The 21,477-nt window shown below is 43.9% G+C and overlaps 1 protein-coding gene across 1 annotated transcript in view; it reads right to left on the bottom strand.

Annotated features, from left to right (window-relative positions):
* Nucleotides 1-277: 277 nt before the first annotated feature.
* aldh16a1 (aldehyde dehydrogenase 16 family, member A1) overlaps nucleotides 278-21,477 on the bottom strand; it is a 104,463-nt gene continuing 83,263 nt past the window's right edge. The window contains exons 16-17 of the mRNA XM_063062515.1: nucleotides 15,475-15,600; nucleotides 278-3,240 (exon numbers count right to left, since the gene is read on the bottom strand). Coding sequence (XP_062918585.1) covers nucleotides 3,067-3,240; nucleotides 15,475-15,600 — 300 coding nt within the window. The 3' untranslated portion in view covers nucleotides 278-3,066. The remainder of the gene's footprint in view (nucleotides 3,241-15,474; nucleotides 15,601-21,477) is intronic.

The raw sequence follows: 21,477 nt of genomic DNA, 5'->3' as shown, positions 1-21,477 counted from the left end.
TTTATATAGTGACATAGATGTACTTTGATAATAAATTTACATTGAACTTCAGTATTGTGGGTTCTGTCTGCTTTGTGTGGATGAGTTCAAGGAGTCAATGAGAAATAAAATGTAACAAAGCTTCTCACAAGTGGTGCTGTTAAACCAGTAATCACCATGAACAGTAGGACCCGGGTCCAAAATTCAGATTACATAACTAAATGTCAGTTCAGGATACGGAGAAATGTCTCTCTCCCACCAGCTCACATATAACAAACAGACAAGAGCCTTGTGCCGTTGCCAAAGAATTGTGAACTCCCACAAGGGAAATTCCACATGTTTATTGAACACTGAACAAGGCACTATTAATTTATTTTTTAAAAAGATCAAGCGCATAGACACTTTAAAATTCAGTGGAAATACTTTAATTAATATATTACTGACAGTATATACACAAGATCAAAATATAAAATTGGCTTGGAGGGAGGAGGAAGAACGAAGAGGGTGGTAGTGGAGGGCTGTTGTTCAAATTAGAGGACTCTGACCAGTGGTGTGATACAGAGATCAGTGCTGGGTCGACTGTTGTTCATCTGCATTAATGATCTGGATGACAAATTAAGTGGCATGATTGGCAACACAGGTAGCATAGTGAACAGTAAGGCTGCATAAGGTTACATCAGGATCTAGAACCTGGGGTCCATGGACCTCTCATTAATGGTAGGGGTCCAAGGCATAAAAAACGGTTGGGAACGCCTGATCTAGATCAACTGGGAAAGTGGACCAAGAAATGGCAGATGGAATTTAACTCAGGCAAGTAAGTATTGTGTGCAGTTCTGGTCATCTGCCTCCAGGAAAGATTGAAAGAGTGCAGAGAAAATTTACCAGGATGTTACTGGGTCTTGAGGGCCTGAGTTATAGGGAAAGGTGGAAAAGGTTAAGAGTTCATTCCATAGGAGAGTGAGAGGAGATTTGATAGAGCTATAGCAAATTATGATGGGTACAGATGGGTTAAATGCAAGCAGGCTTTTTCTACTGAGGTTGTGAGACTAGAACTAGAGGTTGTAGGTTCAGGTCAAAAGGTGAGGGAGAGCTTCTTCACTCACACGGTGGTGCAAGTGACTTCAATTGCAACATTCAAGAGAAATTTGGAGAAGTAGATGGATGGAAGGGTTACAAAGGGCAATGGTCCAGGTACAGGTCGATTGGACTAGGCACAATAACTGTTCAGCATTGTCTAGATGGGCCGAAGGGCCTGTTTGCACCAACGTGCTCCATGACTCGAAGTACAGAGTGATGCATTTTAGCAAGTTAAAACACAGAAACACAAAAATGAATGGCAGGGGAACATTGTAAAACAAACACTCAGGACACAAGAACGTACTCCCTGAAAATGGTGCCAGTTGCCTTTATCAGTCATGGCTTTGAGTACAAGTTAGGCTGTCATGCTGTGGAGCTGCACATTTTTGCGCTCACATTTGCCACATTATTTAAAAGTTGCTGGTAAACGCAGCAGGCCAGGCAGCACCCCTAGGAAGCGGTGCAGTCGACGTTCCTAGAGATGCTGCCTGGCCTGCTGCGTTTACCAGCAACTTTTATGTGTGTTGCTTGAATTTCCAGCATCTGCAGAATTCCTGTTGTTTGCCACATTATTTATAGCTTTGGCTGCAATATTATAGGAAGGATGTGAATAAGCTTAAGAGGACACAAAGGATTTTTCTGGGATTGGAGCCTCAATTATAAAGAGATGGGATAGGTTGGGATAGCTTTCCCTGTGTCAGAGGAGGCTGAGAAGTTCAGATAAGGTGGATGGTTAGTCTCTTCTCCCCAGGACTGAGAAGTCTAAACCTAGAGGGTGTGGATTTAAGGAGGCAGAGAAATAATTTAAAGGAGACCAGGGGTCAAGTTTGTACAGCACACAGAGGGTGGTGGATTTATGGAATAAACCAACTGAGGAAATAGTAGAGGCTGGTACAGCTTCTTCTCCCAGGCTTAACACCCCGTCTGAATGCCCTGACGCCCCCACCCCAACTCCCTAACCCGCAGACACACTCCTATCCTGCACTAGTCACTTTTCATCTTTTATTGCTGCTGTTTCACATATTTATATGACTGTTTGCTTTATTATAATCAGGTGGGGATGCAGTCTTTAAACTAGAGTGGAGACAACACCAAGAGAGTCAAGGTCAACGACTGGGAGAAACCATGGTGAACCTCCCCCGCATGTTTATCACCAAGGAAACCCAGGAAAGGCTTCTGAACAGGGGCCTCACTTTTGCATTGACTGCAAAGCCCCATAAAGAACTAAGTTCAAAAGGTAAGTTCAATTAATAGATTTCTTTGGCCACTCACTCACGACGTCTCCCTACTGTGACAATAATCCTGAACTTGAACTTAATTTTGTTAGCGTGAAAAGGTTTTTATTCCGTAATGGCCATTGAAACATGAATAACAGGAAGGCTTCCACATGAGGAAGGTAATATTGGGAGAATAGGTTCACCCCATGACAATATTCACCCCACTCTCTAGCTTACCTGTCTCTGGTTATTGGGAAATTGAAACAGGTGCTCGACAAATGTGTGAATTGACAGGTGAAGGAACCAACTTTGTTTACAGTTAGGGATGGGATACTGAGGAGGTAGAATGCAAAAGAGGGCAAAAGCCTAGCAGGCGTGCTTAAGCATTCAGTTCTTTACAGAATCCCAGTGAGTTGCACAAAGAACTAAGATAGAAACAGTCCAGCCTTCAAAGTCAGATCAAGACATTCCAAACCGATAAACCATTTACATTGTGGCACACTGCTGAAACTTAGTTTGTGGTATTCTAAAGATAAAATAAAATCTTGCTCTTGCTTTGACCAACAGCTGTTAGTAGGGCACTTGTACTGTTTTCTTGGCATGAAACACTGTGCGTGTCCAAGTCCAGGCCAGATCTGTGTACATTGTCTAAATGAAGCATTCACATTACAAATTGGAGGGTAGATATAATTAGCTCAAGTGTTTAAAATCATTCATCGATAAGCACGTGAAGTGACAGTTAAGCCTTGGACAGGTTTGGGCTGACGATCTGTAAGCTGTAGATAAACGGGCTCTAGTTGGCAAAGACTTCCCCCATTGGGATCCAGATGTTCTTGCACTGCGTGGCATGATAGAGGAACTCTTCCCCTGTCCCCTGTTGGGAACTGCACCAGTCACGTTGGACCCCGTAGTTCACCCAAGTCTGCTTCAGGTTTTCTGCCGACGACCATTCAACAAACTTTGACCCCTAGAGAAAACAAAGCAGGCATGAATTTTAAGATGTTCTGCAGTTGCTGGAAATCCAAATCAACACATACAAAATACTGGAGGAACTCAGCAGGTCAGGTAGCTTCTAAAGACAGCAATAGACAGTTATGTTTCTGGCTGAGACTCTTCATCAGGACTGGGAAGGAAGGGGATAGAAGCCAGAATAAGAAGGTGGTGGTGGGGGGGAGGGGGAGGAGTGCAAACTAGAAGGTGATGGGTGAAGCCTAGTGAGTGGGGGGAGGGGGGATGAAGTCAGAAGCTGGGAGGTGATAGGTGGAAAAGGTAAAGGGCTGAAGAAGCAGCAATCTGATAAGAGAGGAGAGTGGACCACGGGAGAAAGTGAGGGAGGACAGCCACCAGACGAGGTGATAAAACACACAAATGGTTTTTTTTTGTGTGTATAAATGAAAGTAGTGATGGGGCAACACCACAAAACCAGTCACTTGCCACGACCGGTTTAGTGATACAGTTTAAGCCAGAGTGACAAAGAGGAACAGTTTTGCAGTACTTTCATATTATTCGGTCACCGAACACAGTAAAGGGGCTATGGTAGCGTAGTGCTTAGCGCAATACTTTACAGCAATCATGACCGGGGATCAATCCCCACCATTGTCAACAAGGAGTTTGTATGTTCTCCCGCCCCCATAGAATTGTGTGTTTTCTCCGGGTGCTCCAGTTTCCTCCCACATTCTAAAGACACACAATTTAAGGTCTGTGGGGATGCTGTGTTGGCACCGAAAGCATGGCGGTACTTAGGGGCTACCCCCAGCACATCCTCAAACTGGGTTGGTTGTTGATACAAATAATGCATTTCACTGTATGTTTCGATGTGACAAATAAAGCGAATCTTTATCTTTGATAACACTGAGAAAGTCAGTGCTTTAGAAGTCAAGTTTTTAAAATATATGAAATGCCACTGCCAATTTGAATGCATGCCCCAACACAGAGTTATGAGCCTTTGGGTTGAAAGATAGATGAATACCAGGAAGAACAAATGCCCTTTAAATGTCATGGAAGTTCTGCTTCTAATAGACCCACCAGACAGCAAGTTCTAGGCCCTCAGTAACCTTTTGGTGATGTCAAAATTTTCCGCAACTTCCACCTTAAAGAAGGGATGTGCTGGCATTGAGAGGGTCCAAAGGAAGTTCCCGTGACTGATCACAGAAGTAAAACAGTTAATGTATGAGGAGCATTTGATGGTTGTGGGCTTGTACTCGCTAGAGTTTAGAAGAATGAGGGAGAATCTCATTGAAAGCTATCACATACTGAAACGCCTAGACAGAGTTGATATGGACAGGATGTTTCCAATAGTGGGGGAGTATAGGAGCAGTGGACCCAGCCTCAGAATAGAAGAACATTCCTTTAGAATAGAGATGAGGAGGAATTTCTTTAGCCAGAGGGTGGTGTATCTGTGGAATTTATTGATGGTTATGGAGGCCAAGCCATTGGGTATACTTAAAGCAGTGGTTGATAGGTTCTTGATTAGTAAGAATGTCAAAGATAATGGGGAGAAGACAGATGAATAGGTTTGAGACGGATAATAAATCAACCATGATGGAATGGTGTAGCAGACTCGATGGGCTGAATGGTCTATGTCTTCTGGTTGATAGGTTCTTGATTAGTAAGGATGTCAAAGGTTATGGGGCGAAGACAGGAGAATAGGATTGAGAGGAGTAATAAATCAACTGTGATGGAATAATAGAGCAGACTTGATAGGCCAAATGGCCTAATCCTGCTCCAATGTCTTAAGGCCTATAATCCTTCAACTAATTATCTTTAAAGGTTGCAGACGCTCACCAGGATGCTGCCCGGGTTAGAGTATAAACTATAAGAAGAGGTTGGATGCATTTTCGGTGTTGGAGTCTGAGGGAGACTTGACAGAAGTTTATTAGATTATGAGAGGCAGAGACAGGGTAGATAGGATCTTTTACCCACAGTACAAATGTCAAACAACAAAAAAAAAGTCAAATTGATTCAAGGACAATCGCTGAGGCGGAGCTAAAGATGGCGCCAGAGGGTGGCTTCTCCCAGCTCATCAGCGAAGCAGTCAAGTTCTTCCTATTCTAATGTCTCTACTTTCCTTTTCAGGGTGGCTGAGGTCTCGGTGGGATCTTTGGTCTACAGCATCACTCAGAGACTGCAGTTCTGCGCGGCAGCACCTTGCCATTCTTGGAGATGGCCGATTGGCCGCATTTCGCCATGTCCAGGTTTGGCCTGAAAGCCGGGCACCTTCAGGGAGGCCCTGTGGACATGAATTTTCGCTGGTGTCGCATACTGAAATGTAGCAGGAATCAGAACGTCGTAGACAGCGAGAGTGGCTGTTGGAGGGCTCTGCATTTGAGTAATCGATTTGCTGATTCTCGAGTCGGGGAATTCTAAATAAATAAAGCAACACTTCAGATTGACTGTAACATCCAAATAGCGACTGCTGTCTCTCACTTGTCAGTGAGAGAGTGCCTGTGGGATGTCGAAATGTTGTAGTGAACAGTTAGTTTTTGACGGACTGTAGACCACGGTCTCTCTTTGGGGGCTTTGCTTTTGCTTGCATGGTGGGTGGTGGGAATGATGATGCTTTACTTTTAGAATAAAGGGGGGGAGGGTTGGATGCTGCTTGTGTGTGGGAGGGGGCTTTGGGGCTCTTAAGTTTTTTTCTGTCATTCATTCTTTGGGTTTTTTTTCTTCTCTTTCGAGGATGTCTGCAGAGAGTAAGAATCTCAAGTTGTATATTGTACACACTCTCTGATATTAAATAGATCTATTAAACTACTGACGTGCAGCATTTAAGGCAACAGGAGGAGAGCTTAAAGGAGATGGGTAACACATGCTTTAATTTTACACAGAGAGGGGTAGGTAACTGGAACAGGCTGCAATTGGTCGTGGTGGAAGCAGATACGATAGTGGTGCTGTTAGACACATGGATATGCAAGGAATGGACGAATATGGATCATGTGCAGAGGGAAGAGATTTAGTTTGATTTTGCATTGTATTCAGTGTAGGCTTTTGTGGGCAATAAAGTCCTTCTTATTTACTTTCCCTGGACCTCTTGCCGTTTGTACACTTTTAATTAAATCCCACCCCAGGCCATCTTGAATCTGAAGAGAGCAACCCCAACCTAAGCAATCTTATAAAAACAAGAGGTTTTGCAGATGCTGGAAATCCAGAACATTACACACAAGATGCTGGAGGAATTCCGAAGGTCAGACAGCACCTGTGGAAAGGAATAAAGAGTTGATATTTCAGGCTGAGATCCTTCATCAGGTCTCAAGAAGCTAGCTACACCCACATCCTGGTAAAGGACAAGTGAAATCTCTTCGGTGATGGCAGCCAAGCATTGTGGGAAACAGCCACAAGCCAGTGCCTTGCACAGAGATTAATGCTGCAAGTCTCAGAGCCTGATCTACATTGTAGCATGAAAAATGAATCTGGGCACCGAGTCAACATTAAATAGGGGAACTACACAAGTTACTTGCATTAAGCATGCAAGATCAGACGTCACCTCATGCAAGCACAAAAATACCACTGCAGAACTGAGGTAATACCAAGTTCAGAAGTGAAAGGAACCCAGGACAAGACAAGTCTTCAAACATTTCCACTGTATAAAGGTGTCAGCCTTCAATACCTTTACAGTGGAGGCAAATAAAAGAAATGGCCACGCTCTCATCCAGACAGAGGTGATTGACTACTCACTGTGGTCAATGAATAAGCAGTTCTCAATGGGAATTAGGCTGCACGTGTTGTGAGCCAACAGTTTGCTCTAGTTCATGCAGGGTCAGATACCCTTACACAACTCATTCAGTCTGGACTGTTACAGCACAAGAGGCAACTTCACACCCCCTGATACTTCCTCGTAGATCCTCTCTGTCCGTCCCATTCCTTGGCAACTTCTTCCACAGCCTTTTATGTGCTTAACGTCCATCCAAGCCTCTTGTAAAGGCACTGACGAAGTCCATTTTCAACATGCTTTTACATAGTAACCTCCAGATCATAACTACTCTGAGAGGAAAAAGATTTTTTTTCCATATAGGAGAGATTGAGTCGCCTAGGACAAGACTGACTGCAATTCAAAGGAACCAGAGGGGATCTTATATAAACATATAAAATAGAAGGGATAGATAAGATAGATGCAGGAAATTTGTTTCTAATGATAAGTGAGACTAGAACTATTGGAGTTAGATCTAAGAGTCAGGGGAATAGATTTTGGATTGAAGGAGAAACTGCTTTTCCCAGAGAGTAGAAAATCTGTGGAATTCTCTGATCAGGGAAGCATTAGATAGTTTTTTTGCATATCAGGGTTGTGAAGGTTATGGGGAAAAGGCAGGTGCTGAGTCCACGGCCAGATCAGCCATGATCTTACTGAATGGCGGAGTAGAACTGACAGGTCAGATGGTCGACTCCTGCTCTTAGCTCTTACGCATTTCTCTCATATTGGTTTCCAAACATTCAGATGGTGGCGGGCTTGGACGTCTCTCTGGGTCCATCAAAAGGTGCAAATATTTGTCTTAAATGTTTTTCTTGTGGTCACAAGAACCTGATGGACATTGGTAATACAAAGAATTGCAAGCCCGGTTTATTCGTTCATTGGTAAGACTGATGGCGGAAGACCTGCATGGACTCGCTGTGGCACAGATTAGGCCGTCATGCTGCGACATCACCTGTTACAGCCACCCTGGGGTGGAGGCGTTGTGGGGGAGAACACAGGCACAGCAGGCACGCTGGAATCCATGCTGTGTTGGAGACTGACCCTGAAGGCCAATTCTCCTGTTGATGCTGCTCTCTAGCGTTCGCTCCCTAGAAGGCAGGTTGGACTGCCTTCGGCTGCGGGAGATGACGAACTTGTGCATGATTGTTTTTTGCTGGAACTTAGCTCCTGGACACCATCCCATGCACCATTAATCTTCAGGCCATGCCACTCAGGACTTGTGATATTATTTTGTGACTGTGCTGTCTGCGACTGTACGCACTGTGTTTTGGACCAGGGCACCAGAGGAACGCTGTTTCATTTAGCTTGTGTATGGTTGAGTCGCACATACACTTGAACTTGATCAAATCCATGACTCTGGCCCTTGAACCATATGTCTATGGGAACACTTCCACTTAACCTTAATCTGAAATGGCTGGCACTGAACTGCCCATCCTTGATCACCCTTGAGATGCTGGAAGTGACCCTCCTGCTGAAATTGCTGTAGATCTTCTGGTGAAGGCACTACCAAAAAGTGGTGTTGGTGGAGAAGATCCACGTCTGAGACCCAGTGACAACAAAGGATCAGCAACATACTTCCAGGGCAGGATTGTGTGCGGTCTGGAGGGGAACCTGCAGGCGATGCTGCCCGCATGAAACTGCTGCCCTTCTTGTTGGATGGGGTCACAGGTTTGGAAGGTATTGTTAGGGTGACCTGTGTGTGCAACTGCATAGACAGACAGAATACACTGCATTCCATTTCTACCAGTGGACACAATGCATGTCTGGTGTTTGAATCGAGTATATGCAGCGCTCTGGGATGTGAGCATTACAGTACAGAAACAGGCCCTTCGACCCATCTAGTCCATGTCAAATTCTTATTCTGCGTAGTACCATTTACTTGAAGCCAGGCCACAACCCTCCTTAGACCTGTCCAAATTTCTTCAGTGGTTGCTCAGCCAGACAAGTAGTCCATCGCGCTTTTAACTTCTGCCTTTTTGATGGAAATGCTTTGGGATCTCAAGAATAACATCAAAGCCTATAGGGAACCCAGCCCCTGATCTGCACTTGTAACCAAGTATTTAGTTAGTCCAGCTGAGTTGGTGGTCAGCTGACAGCCAGGATTATTGATGGTGGGTGGATAAATGATGGCAATGCTATTGAACGTAAAGGGGAAGTGGCTAGACTCTTGTGTTAGGAATGGCTGCTAGCCAACATTTCTGAGATGCAAATGTTCTTTGCCACCTCAGCCCACAGGTGGATATTGATGTAGTCTTGTTGTATTCTGATATGCAAGGGAGTAGTGATGGATGCTAGGCAGTCATTGATATCTGACTTTAAGGTAGTCAGAAAGGGCAATGTCACTGATGAAGATGGTCAGGTCCACATCACTGTCCAGGGCGCTCCTGCATTAGAGTCATAGTGTACTACAGCACCACCTGCCTTGATGACTTATTATTCTGCTTGGTCTCATTGACCTGCATCTGGACCATAGCCCTCCATACCACACTCATCCATTTACCTATCCAAACTTCTCTTAATGTTACAATCAAACCCACATCCACCAATTCCGCTGGCAGCTCGTTCCACACTCTCACCACTGTCTGAGTTAAGAAATTCCCCCTCATGTTCCCTTTAAACATTTCACCTTCACCCTTAACCTATGCTCTAAGCTCTAGTCTCACCCAAGCATAAGGGGAAAAAAACCCTGTTTGCATTTACCCCACTGGTGTCCTGGTGCTGAGAGGGTTGACCTCTGACTACACTCCTATCACTAGTGTTTTCTACAATGCTCAGTTATATCAAGACTCTTTGATGCTACTCTCCAATGGAGGCAGTTACTTGTAGCTCACCACTGGAACTTAGCCCCTTGATCCTAGTGAACCCTGCAGAGTGGGGGGTGGGAGTAAGTAAGAAAGCTTTTGATGAGTTTCAATAAATCTATCTAACTGTGGTGAGACACAATGTAGATTGGGGGACCGCTTTGTTGAGCAACTTCGCTTTTTCCACAACAGGCAGGATTTCCTGTTGCCCAACCATTTCAATTCCACTCCCCATTTCCAATCTGACATGTCGGTCCATGGCCTTCTCTACCATCACAATGAGGCCACTCTCTCAAGTTGCAGGAGCAATACCTCATATTTTACTGCATAGCCTCCAACTTAATAGCATGAGCATTGATTTCTCTAACTTCGGATAATTCCTTCATTCCCTTCTCTTTTTTTTTTATTCTTCACCCTTTCACCCTTCTCTTCTCCCCACCTGCCATCACCACCCTCTGGTATCCCTCCTTCTTCACTGTCTCCAATGATCCACTCTCTTCTCTGATCAGTTTCCTTCTTCTGCACCCCTTTACCTTTTCCACTTATCACCCCTCAGCTTCTCACTTCATCTCCTCTCCCCCACCTACCTACCTTCCCCCTCACCTATCACCTGCCAGTTTTCTATTACTCTGGCCTCTTCCTAACAACACTCAAAATGCTGGAGGAACTCAGCAGGCCAGGCAGCATCAATGGAAAAGAGTAGTCACCGTATAGGGCCAAGACCCTTTAGCCTCTTCCCACTTCCTTTCCAATCCTGATGGACGGTCTTGTCCTGAAATATCAACTGCTTATTCCTTTCCATAGATCCTGCCTGACCTGCTCAGTTCCTCCAGTACTTTATGTAAGCTGATCTAATTACCTGATCCAGCTCCTCTAACATCTCTTCCTGCTCCAAGTAATCTTAAACTAGTGGTCAATCCATTAACGTTCTTAAAAAGAAATGAAAGAGGAACAATGTTTTCTTGTCCTGTGTACAGTTTCAGAAGAGTTAACATCAGCAGCTCTCAAGGTTAATCCCGCTCCTTCCTGCAGTTAGCACAGTTAAGATTTTCTAAGCAAACACTTCCGCCCACCACTCCTTGTCAAGGCTTGACACAAGTGATAAATCTGATAAAGATTTGCTGCATGACTTCCACTTGTCTAAGTTTAGCTTGCTTTAGTTTGAAAGCGTAAACAAATTATGAAAGCAGTCTAACATACCTTTACATCTCAACAGAATCATAGAATGTTATAAGTACAGAAGCAGGCCCTTCTCTCCATCTAATCTGTGCCAAACTATTAATCTGCTTAGTTCCATCAACCTGCACCTGGACCATAGCCCAACACACCCCTCTTATCCATGTACCTACCAAATTTCTCTTAAATGTTAAAATTAAACTCAAATCCATCACAGGTTTAATCAATTCCACTACACAACCATTTGACTGAAATAAAATTGAAACACTTTATCCCACGGTCTCTTCTGGGTGGAAACAGTGACTGTAACAACTGGTCAGCCTCTATCGTGGGGAAAGTACCTAGCACTTCCAAAATCATATTTAATTAATCCCACTGCACAGTGAGTAGACTGAAATAAAATTGAGGTCAGCATCTATTTTGTTTAGTGAGAAAACATCAAAGAGATTACTAGAAAAATCAAAGGCCTGAGTACAATCTACCAAACGGTACAAACTCAAGCCTTCCTAAATTAGGCTAGAATTTGAACTCCAGCTTTCATGTTCTGGGTTAGTAAGTTAATGAGTCAATGAACCCCCAGTCCACATCTAACATGAACAAACAGTATCCAACTCCCACGGTAGGAAATGTTCAGACTTTTAACACAGAGGTTCTCATCATTAGCAATAATCCAACGACAGTGAAAAAAATAAAGGATCTTAAATTGCAAGGTAATAAATGATTTTAAAAAATCCAAGTAGATCGCAGCCAACTTAAAAAAGGTTTTTAAAAGATATTTTGAATACTTGAACAGAAATTGAGACTTGACAGGGGTGTAAAAGATGATGAGACATAGAGCAAGGGGGCAGCCAGCAACTTTTCCCCTCAGGGTGGATATAAGTGGCTAATACAAGGGGGCAATCATTCTAAGGTGATTGGAGATAAGTATAAGGGGCAAGCCAAAGTTAAGTTCTTTTCTTTTTATATACAGAGTGCTGTGCATGGAATGCCGTCAGGGTAGTGGTGAATGCAGCTATATTAGGGACATTTAAGAGACTCCTAAATAGGCACATGGATGGTAGAGAAATGGAAGGTTATTTGGGAAGGAAGGCTTAGATTGATCCTAGAGTAGGTTAAAAGGTTGGCACATCAAAGGCAAAGGGCTGTACTGTTGTGAACTGATCTACGTTCTATGTTCTCGAAGCGATTCTAATCAGGACTTTACTCAGTGATCTGTTCAAATGACAAATTCAGAGCTCTTGCTCATGCAGTCAAGAACACTTTTTAAAATTAAATCCCTTTACTGAGATCACAAAGTCTCCAATGGGCGAAGCTCTCAGCAAGAGCTGCATCTCCAATAACCACCAAAGGAGGATATCGCACCAGCTTGGAAGACCTAGACTAGACCGGCAGTTTTGTGCAGCCATAGCTTTGAGAGAGACCTGTATACTTGCATGTTAACAAACAGTGAAAGGAACACTGGGCCAATTTGATACGCTGCATTGTAATTGTTAATTCTGCGTATTGACTCTTCATTCAGCCTCACAACTCAACTCCAACTACCTGCAGTTAGGTCTGTGGTGCTTCAGTACCAGCTTGGCATTGCAGCAAATACAAACAAATCAGTAGGTTTTAGAGGGGGAATTGCTTTTTCTCTTCACATTTGCAAATGACAGTTTCTGTGTAGACATGTTCAAACTGTAGGTAAAACTAGAACATAAGGCATGGAACCGGGTCAGGCCCTTTGCCCAATGGCACAACATTTTGTGTTCTTTGAGCCTTTTGTATTTGCCCCAGGCAGCGTATTCCAGGCACCCATTATTGTGTAAAATAACTTTGCCCCACACCTCTCCCTAGGCTTTGCCCCATCTCATCTTAAATGCATGCCCTCTGGTAAAGATATTAGCTGTATACTCTATCTATACCTCTCATAATCTTATAAACTTCTATCAGGTCTTCCCTCAGCCTCCGCCACTCCAGAAAATAAAAACAACCCAAATTTGTACAACCTCTCCTTATAGCACACACCATCTCATCAGGACAGCATCTTCGTAAACAACTTCTGCGCCCTCTCTAAAGCCTCCACATCCTTCCTATAATGAGGTGAATAGGGCTGAATGTAGCCAAACTAGAGTTTTATAAAGTTACAACATAAATTCCTGACTCTTGAACTCAGTTCCTTGATTAATAAATGCATGCATGCCATAGGCTTTGTTCACTGTCAATCTGTATAACCATTTTCGGGGAGCGATGAATTTGGACTACCAGACCCCTCTGCTCATCAACACTAAGGGTCTTACCATTAACTGTGTACTGTCTCCTTACATTTGATCTCCCAAAATGCAACACTCCATATTTGGCTGGGTTAAACTCCATTTGCCATTTCTCCACCCATTTCTGCAACTAATCTACATCTTGCTGTATTCTTTGCCAGTCTTCTACACTATCCACAACACCACCAATCTTCGTATTATCTGCAAACTTAATAACCCACCCATCTACGTTTTCATCCAGGTCATTCACCAACAGCAGATTCCTAGTACAGATCCCTGCAGAACACCACTAATCACATTCTTCCAGCCAGAATTAGTCCCATCAGCCACAACTCTGTTTTCTATGGGCAAGCCAATTCACAGGGATCCCATGCCATCCTCATTTTGTGGATGAGCCTTCAATGAAGGACTTTGTCAAATGCCATCTTAAAAACGTATGTAAGTAACATCCACAGCTTTACTTTTGTCACCTCCTCAAAAAACCCAAACAAGTTGGTAAGATACAACATGCCCCACACAAAGCCATGCAAGTTCTACCCTTAAAGGTAACTTTACAACCACAGATACGAGACTCACCGGTTTATAGTTTCCAGGATAATCCCCGATTTCTTTTCTTGAATTATGGAACTACTATTCACCAGCCCTCCTGGACCTCGCATGTGGCTAGAGAGGACGCGAAGATATTCGCTTAGGCCCCTGCAATCTCATCTCTTGCCTCTCTCAATAACCTGGCTATAGCCCACCAGGTCCTGTACACCTTAATGTTCTTTACGATACTCCACACTTCCTCCTTCTTTATCTCAAAGTGTCTTAGCTAATTACTAAGTTCCACACTAATCTCCCAGTCTTCAATCTCTTTCCCGTTTGTAAATACTGATGTGAAGTTCTCATTTAGGACCTCACCCACATCCCCAAACTCCAAGCACATGTTCCCTCCTTCATCCTTGGGTGGTCCTACCCTCTCCTCAGTTATCCTCTTGTCCTTGATGTAGAACTGCACAATTAGCTTACAGCTCTTTAACTCAATCCCCTAACTAATGAAGGCCAACACACCATACATTTTCTTAACCACCCTATCAACTTGTGTGGAAACTTTAAGGGATTTATGGACATAGACCCCAAGGTCCCACTGTCCTTCCATAATGTTAAGAATTCTACCATTAACCTTGTACTTTGCCTTCAAGTTTGACTTTCGAAAGTGTATCAATTCACACTTTTCCAGAATTAATTCTTATCTGCCACTTCTAAGCCCAGCTTTGTATCCTATCAATGTCCTGTTGTAAACTCTGATAACCTTCTACACTATTCACAACTCCACCAATCTTCATACCATAAAGAAACAATAAAAGATTTTATTAAGATTAGACCTTTCGATCACTTTTCTTGCAATCTCATGGCTGAAACTAGGTGATGGCAACCTTGGTGATGCATTTGTCTCCTGTAAGATTTCCTAGGCAGTTATCCACACTGAGACCATCTATTTCCAGCTCCATAATATGGCAGAGTCCTCCCATCACACAGTTTGACTTCTGAAACCCCTATCAAACCCTTGTTACACATCACTATTCCAATGCCCACCAGATAAGGTATGTTGACAAAGAGGAATACAGTACAGAAACAGGCCTTTTGGCTCTAATTGTCCATGCTGACAAAGATGCCAGACTAAGTAAGTTCAATATGCCTGTATTTGATCCCTACCTCCCTAAAATTTTCCTATCCACTGACCTGTCCAAATGTCTATTATACTCACATCAACAACTTCCCTGGCAGGTCATTCCACATACAGTAATGAAGTTGTCTCTCGGGTCCCTTTTAAATCTTTCTACTTCTTTATCTCAAAACCTCAACTTCTTTTTGATCATCTTTCCTTGGGCAAAGCACTGAATTTACCCCATCTATGCCCCTCATGATTCTATACATCTCTATTCACGTACCATAACTTTGCCCTCTTCACTCTAAAACTAGTACCGTAACTTGTACGAATTGTTTTCCCCCAAGCCCGAGCTTCCTTGCACCTGCTGACTCCCTGTCTTGTTTCGAGGAAGTGTCTGGGCAAGGAAAAGTGGGCGATGGTACCAGATTCTACAAGGATCACGAACATTAGATTCCAGCTTCAAAATCAACTTTTTTGCTTGGTCATGTTGGATTTTTTTTCCATTCAAACAAAAGACACAACAGCAGTCTATTTTGGTTTCCTCTCTCAGCCTCTCTACTCTGTGTGAGCAGTAGCTTGGCCACTCTCAGAGCACTGGGCCAAGCAGTTTCCGATGAAAAGAAGCAATTACCTTTGCAGATCCAAAGTACCACATGGCTTGGACATCCTGATGCTCAACCAGGAATTTGGTCAGATGATCTCGTGATCCAGTCAGAATGTTCACAACACCAGCTGGAAGATCGGAAGTTTCAAAGACCTATGTGAAGAAAACGAAAGCTCACCAGTTGACTGACACAGCATGTTTTTCTCTACAAAGATCATTGAGTTGTAGAGTCAGAGTTATAAAGCAGTGAAACAGGCCCAACTTGTCCAAGCTGACCATGACGTCTACCTGAGCTAATACCATTAGCCTGCATTTGGACCATGTTCCTGTACTGCAGCAGTGCGGTACTATGGTGGTGGGTGTAACGCTATTGCAGCACCAGCGACCCCGGTTCAATTCCGCCACCGTGTGGAATGCATTTCTGCATTCTCCCCAAGACTGCATGGGTTTCCTCCAGGTGCTCCTGTGTTGGTCATTGATACAAACAATGCATTTTACTCTGTTTCAATGTACATGGGACAAAAGAAGCTAACCTTTTTTTAATCTTTAAATGAAATGAGTACAGTTAAGTACAATGCATAGTACGGACCCAAAAAAGTTGAAAGACCTGTTTCTCTGCCATGCAACTCTGTAAATGACATACACCAACTTGATTTTTAAACTTACCCCAAATTATCAAAGAACAACACTACGTCAGTGTTTAACCACTAACTATTAGATTAACTCCAGCCAGACTGCGGCTCTACTGGGCAATACATTTCCTCTGCACATTGAATCAACTATTCAATGAATAGTGAGGAGAAAAGCTTTAGACTACAGGAAGGTAGCGGTGGTCTGGTCAATTAGATAGACAAATGGCAAGTGCAATGTAGTCCAGGTAATACATTTGGGGGAGTAATTTATTTATCACATGCACATCAGAACATACAGTAAAATGCATCATTTGCGTTAACAACCAACACAACCTAGGGCTGTGCCCGGGCAGCCCGCAAGTGTCGCCACACATTCCAATGCCAACATACCATGTCCACAATGCTTGGCAGAACAACACAGAACAAAGCAAAAGGGAACGCAACAAGCAACAAGTCAATAACAGCAAAACAAGCCCTTTTCCTCCCTCCCACCCACATACACAAGCGGACAGTCTCCAGCATCCAGGTTTCAATCATCGAGCTTCAGCCTCTGGATTTCTGTTTGACCTTCGGACGAATGGATATAAAGGTGAATGGTGACTAAATATCGGATGGTGTACAGCTTCCAGTGAAACCTGAATGTGCAACAGGACAATAAATGCTCAATAAAGTAGAAGACTAGAATATAAGAGAAGGGAGGGTATGCTAAAATCAGATTTAACATTTCTTAGGCCATAAGAGATAGGAGCTATTCAGCCCATCGAATCTGCTCCGACCTTCATTCATGGCTGATCCCAGATCCCACTCAACCCCACACACCTGCCTTCTCTGCATATCCTTTGATGCCCTAACCGATCAAGAAATGATCAACTTCCGCCTTAAATACACGCATTGGCTTGGCCTCTGTGGCAGAGCATTCCACAGATTTACTATTCTCTGGCTAAAAAAATTCCTCCTTACCTCTGTTCTAAAGGGTCACCCCTCAATTTTAAGGCTGTGCCCTCTAGTTCTGGATACCCCCACCACAGGAAACATCCTCTCCACTTCCATCCTTCTAGTCACTACACTGTAGAAAAGATGAGTTTACACTGGAGAAATACAAAGGAGATTTATGAAGATGTTGTCAGAGAGTTAAACCATAGCCAGGAGGAATTATTGGATTCGTTAGGGTTGTTTAATTTGCAATAGAGGCAGCTGTCAGGAGATTTGACCAAGGTTGCCCAACATTAATGAAAAGTCTTGATAAAGTAAACAGCGAGGATTAATTTCTCTTTTTAAAAAAGTCAAAACCCAAGATTAATTAATTAGAAAACAATGAAATGAGCAAACAACAATTTTTTTTACCTCAAAGAATGTTGGGTTTCTGGAAGTGAGCCAGAAGAGATGACACAGGCAGAAACCCTTAGCAAATTTAATCAGCGTGTGAATATGACTAAAGATGTCGTCACCCACAGACTGTGGACATGGTATTTAAAATGGAATAAAGCTGCATGGTTCTTGCTTCTACTAGCACAGACATGCTCTGTGGAAAATAACTAATGATTTAAGGGAATATGGAAATAGTCGTTATTGTTATTGGCAAGAGAAACCATAAATTAATTGGCAGCTCTGAGCGGGCATGTGGAGGCAGCCCAAGCAGATTATGAGTTCAAATCTCATTCTGTAAATGGTTCTGCATGAACCTTACTAAGTCATGACTACTTAATGCTGGTTTCAAAATATAGTACTTATCACACGCATACATTCAATCAGACAAACATAAACTAACTCATAAGTGTCACTCATGGTATAAACAATGCATTCAATACAATGTTTCTATAAATTAAGAGAACAGATATCTATTTGAATAACTGGTATCCATGAAGTCTATAGATCAGACACTGTAAGCTGATGACATGTAAAACGCATGTAACATATTTAACCTTTTGTAGGCAGAGCGAAACAGTGGCAGCTCTTCTCCACGTGCATTGATGATCCAAATGCAAGTTATGAGATAGCACATCAATGTCCGGGGCTGCACATAATTCGGAAAATGTGTAGCTCAGGTGGTTGATGGTTAGGTGGAATTGTTCTCCAATCTTGGCAATTTACTTGCAAAGATTTTCGTCACCGTTCGAGCAAACGTCATCAGTGCGCTGTTAATTGTGGTGTGTCCTCTGAATGCTTTGCCTTTATATATTTATCAATCAGCTGATTGATCGTCATTGCGGAAACTCCATTGTGAGGTAGGGAGGAAAGAATTAGCTGCATGACAAACATCACACGATGTGGTCTGGAATTTTGCCTGCATTGGCTCATAAACAGGTTCGAGGTCTACATGTCTGTTTACAGAATTGTTTGCGTAAAACCACATTCTAGGAATTCTCATTCCCAGGAGCATGCCACATGTTTGCTTGCACCATGACATTCACAGACACCCAGTCGAATTTCTGCCCCTCTCGATCTTCACGGATAAAGACTAGGGAGAGTCGGTCATGCCGCTTTACCGCCAGTTGATGTTCATGGATCCTTGTTGATAGCTTTCTCCCAGTTTGACCGATGTAATATTTGCTGCAGTTCCCAAGATTTTGGATTTTGGTCTTTTCCAATAGCTTTCTTCGTTCCTTCGGTCTGCAAAGTACTCTACTCTGCTGTTGGCTTATGCGCAACCAAAATTCCATGTTCTTGGAGGAGTCATTTTGAATGTATGAAAGGACAATCCATTTGGTTGCTTCTTGGTTGATGCCTCATAACCTGCTGAGTTCTTCCAGCATTTTGTGTGTGTTGCTTTGAAACTTATTTTTTTTTTATGAGAGGCATTGATTGTGTGGATAGCCAGAGGCTTCTCCCCAGGGTTGAAATGGCTAGCATGAGAGGGCACAGTTTTAAGGTGCTTGCTTGGAAGTAGGTACAGAGGAGATGTCAGGGTTAAGTTTTTTTACGCAGAGAGTGGTGAGTGCGTGGAATGGGCTGCCGATGATGATAATGGAGGCGGACACGATAGGGTCTTTTAAGAGACTTCTGGATAGGTACATGGAACTTAGAAAAATAAAGGGCTATGGGTAACCCAAAGTAATTTCTAAAGTAAGTACATGTTCGGCACAGCATTGTGGGCCAAAGGGCCTGTATTGTGCTGTAGGATTTCTATGTTTCTATGTTTTATTTTCACAGCAGCAGCACTATATATTACAAATGTGACAAATATCAATTATATGCAAACTTAACATAAACTTTATACTTACACAATGAAATAAACAAAGATAAATATAATGAAAACAACAGGAATTCTGCAGATGCTGGAAATTCAAGCAACATACATCAAAGTTGCTGGTGAACGCAGCAGGCCAAGCAGCATCTATAGGAAGAGGCGCAGTCGACGTTTCAGGCCGAGACCCTTCGTCAGGACTAACTGAAGGAAGAGTGAGTAAGGGATTTGAAAGCTGGAGGGGGAGGGGGAGATGCAAAATGATAGGAGAAGACAGGAGGGGGAGGGATAGAGCCGAGAGCTGGACAGGTGATAGGCAAAAGGGGATATGAGAGGATCATGGGACAGGAGGCCTAGGGAGAAAGACGGGGGGGAGGTGACCCAGAGGATGGGCAAGAGGTATATTCAGAGGGACAGAGGGAGAAAAAGGAGAGTGAGAGAAAGAATGTGTGCATAAAAATGAGTAACAGCTGGGGTACGAGGGGGAGGTGGGGCCTAGCGGAAGTTAGAGAAGTCAATGTTCATGCCATCAGGTTGGAGGCTACCCAGACGGAATATAAGGTGTTGTTCCTCCAACCTGAGTGTGGCTTCATCTTTACAGTAGAGGAGGCTGTGGATAGACATGTCAGAATGGGAATGGGATGTGGAATTAAAATGTGTGGCCACTGGGAGATCCTGCTTTCTCTGGCGGACAGAGCGTAGATGTTCAGCAAAGCGGTCTCCCAGTCTGCATCGGGTCTCACCAATATATAAAAGGCCACATCGGGAGCACCGGACGCAGTATATCACCCCAGTCGACTCACAGGTGAAGTGATGCCTCACCTGGAAGGACTGTTTGGGGCCCTGAATGGTGGTAAGGGAGGAAGTGTAAGGGCATGTGTAGCACTTGTTCCGCTTACACGGTTAAGTGCCAGGAGGGAGATCAGTGGGGAGGGATGGGGGGGACGAATGGACAAGGGAGTTGTGTAGGGAGCGATCCCTGCGGAATGCAGGGGGGGGGGGAGATGTGCTTAGTGGTGGGATCCCGTTGGAGGTGGCGGAAGTTACGGAGAATAATATGTTGGACCCGGAGGCTGGTGGGGTGGTAGGTGAGGACCAGGGGAACCCTATTCCTAGTGGGGTGGTGGGAGGATGGAGTGAGAGCAGATGTACGTGAAATGGAGGAGATGCGTTTAAGAGCAGAGTTGATAGTGGAGGAAGGGAAGCCCCTTTCTTTAAAAAATGAAGACATCTCCCTCGTCCTAGAATGAAAAGCCTCATCCTGAGAGCAGATGCGGCGGAGACGGAGGAATTGCGAGAAGGGGATGGCGTTTTTGCAAGAGACAGGGTGAGAAGAGGAATAGTCCAGATAGCTGTGAGAGTCAGTAGGCTTATAGTAGATATCAGTGGATAAGCTGTCTCCAGAGACAGAGACAGAAAGGTCTAGAAAGGGGAGGGAGGTGTCGGAAATAGACCAGGTAAACTTGAGGGCAGGGTGAAAGTTGGAGGCAAAGTTAATAAAGTCAACGAGTTCTGCATGCGTGCAGGAAGCAGCGCCAATGCAGTCATCGATATAGCGAAGGAAAAGTGGGGGACAGATACCAGAATAGGCACGGAACATAGATTGTTCCACAAACCCAACAAAAAGGCAGGCATAGCTAGGACCCATACGGGTGCCCATAGCTACACCTTTAGTTTGGAGGAAATGGGAGGAGCAAAAGGAGAAATTATTAAGAGTAAGGACTAATTCCGCTAGACGGAGCAGAGTGGTGGTAGAGGGGAACTGATTAGGTCTGGAATCCAAAAAGAAGCGTAGAGCTTTGAGACCTTCCTGATGGGGGATGGAAGTATATAAGGACTGGACATCCATGGTGAAAATAAAGCGGTGGGGGCCAGGGAACTTAAAATCATCGAAAAGTTTAAGAGCGTGAGAAGTGTCACGAACATAGGTCGGAAGGGATTGAACAAGGGGTGATAAAACAGTGTCGAGGTATGCAGAAACGAGTTCGGTGGGGCAGGAGCAAGCTGAGACAATAGGTCGGCCAGGACAGGCAGGTTTGTGGATCTTGGGTAGGAGGTAGAAACGGGAAGTGCGGGGTGTGGGAACTATAAGGTTGGTAGCAGTGGATGGGAGATCCCCTGAGCGGATAAAGTCATTGATAGCGTGGGAGACAATGGCCTGGTGCTCCTTGGTGGGGTCACGATCGAGGGGTAAATAAGAGGAGGTATCCGCGA

Source organism: Mobula hypostoma, chromosome 11, assembly GCF_963921235.1.
Source record: "Mobula hypostoma chromosome 11, sMobHyp1.1, whole genome shotgun sequence".
Lineage (NCBI taxonomy): Eukaryota > Metazoa > Chordata > Chondrichthyes > Myliobatiformes > Myliobatidae > Mobula > Mobula hypostoma.
Note: the sequence above shows the minus strand (reverse complement) of the source record. Positions and strands in the feature narration are given on the sequence as shown.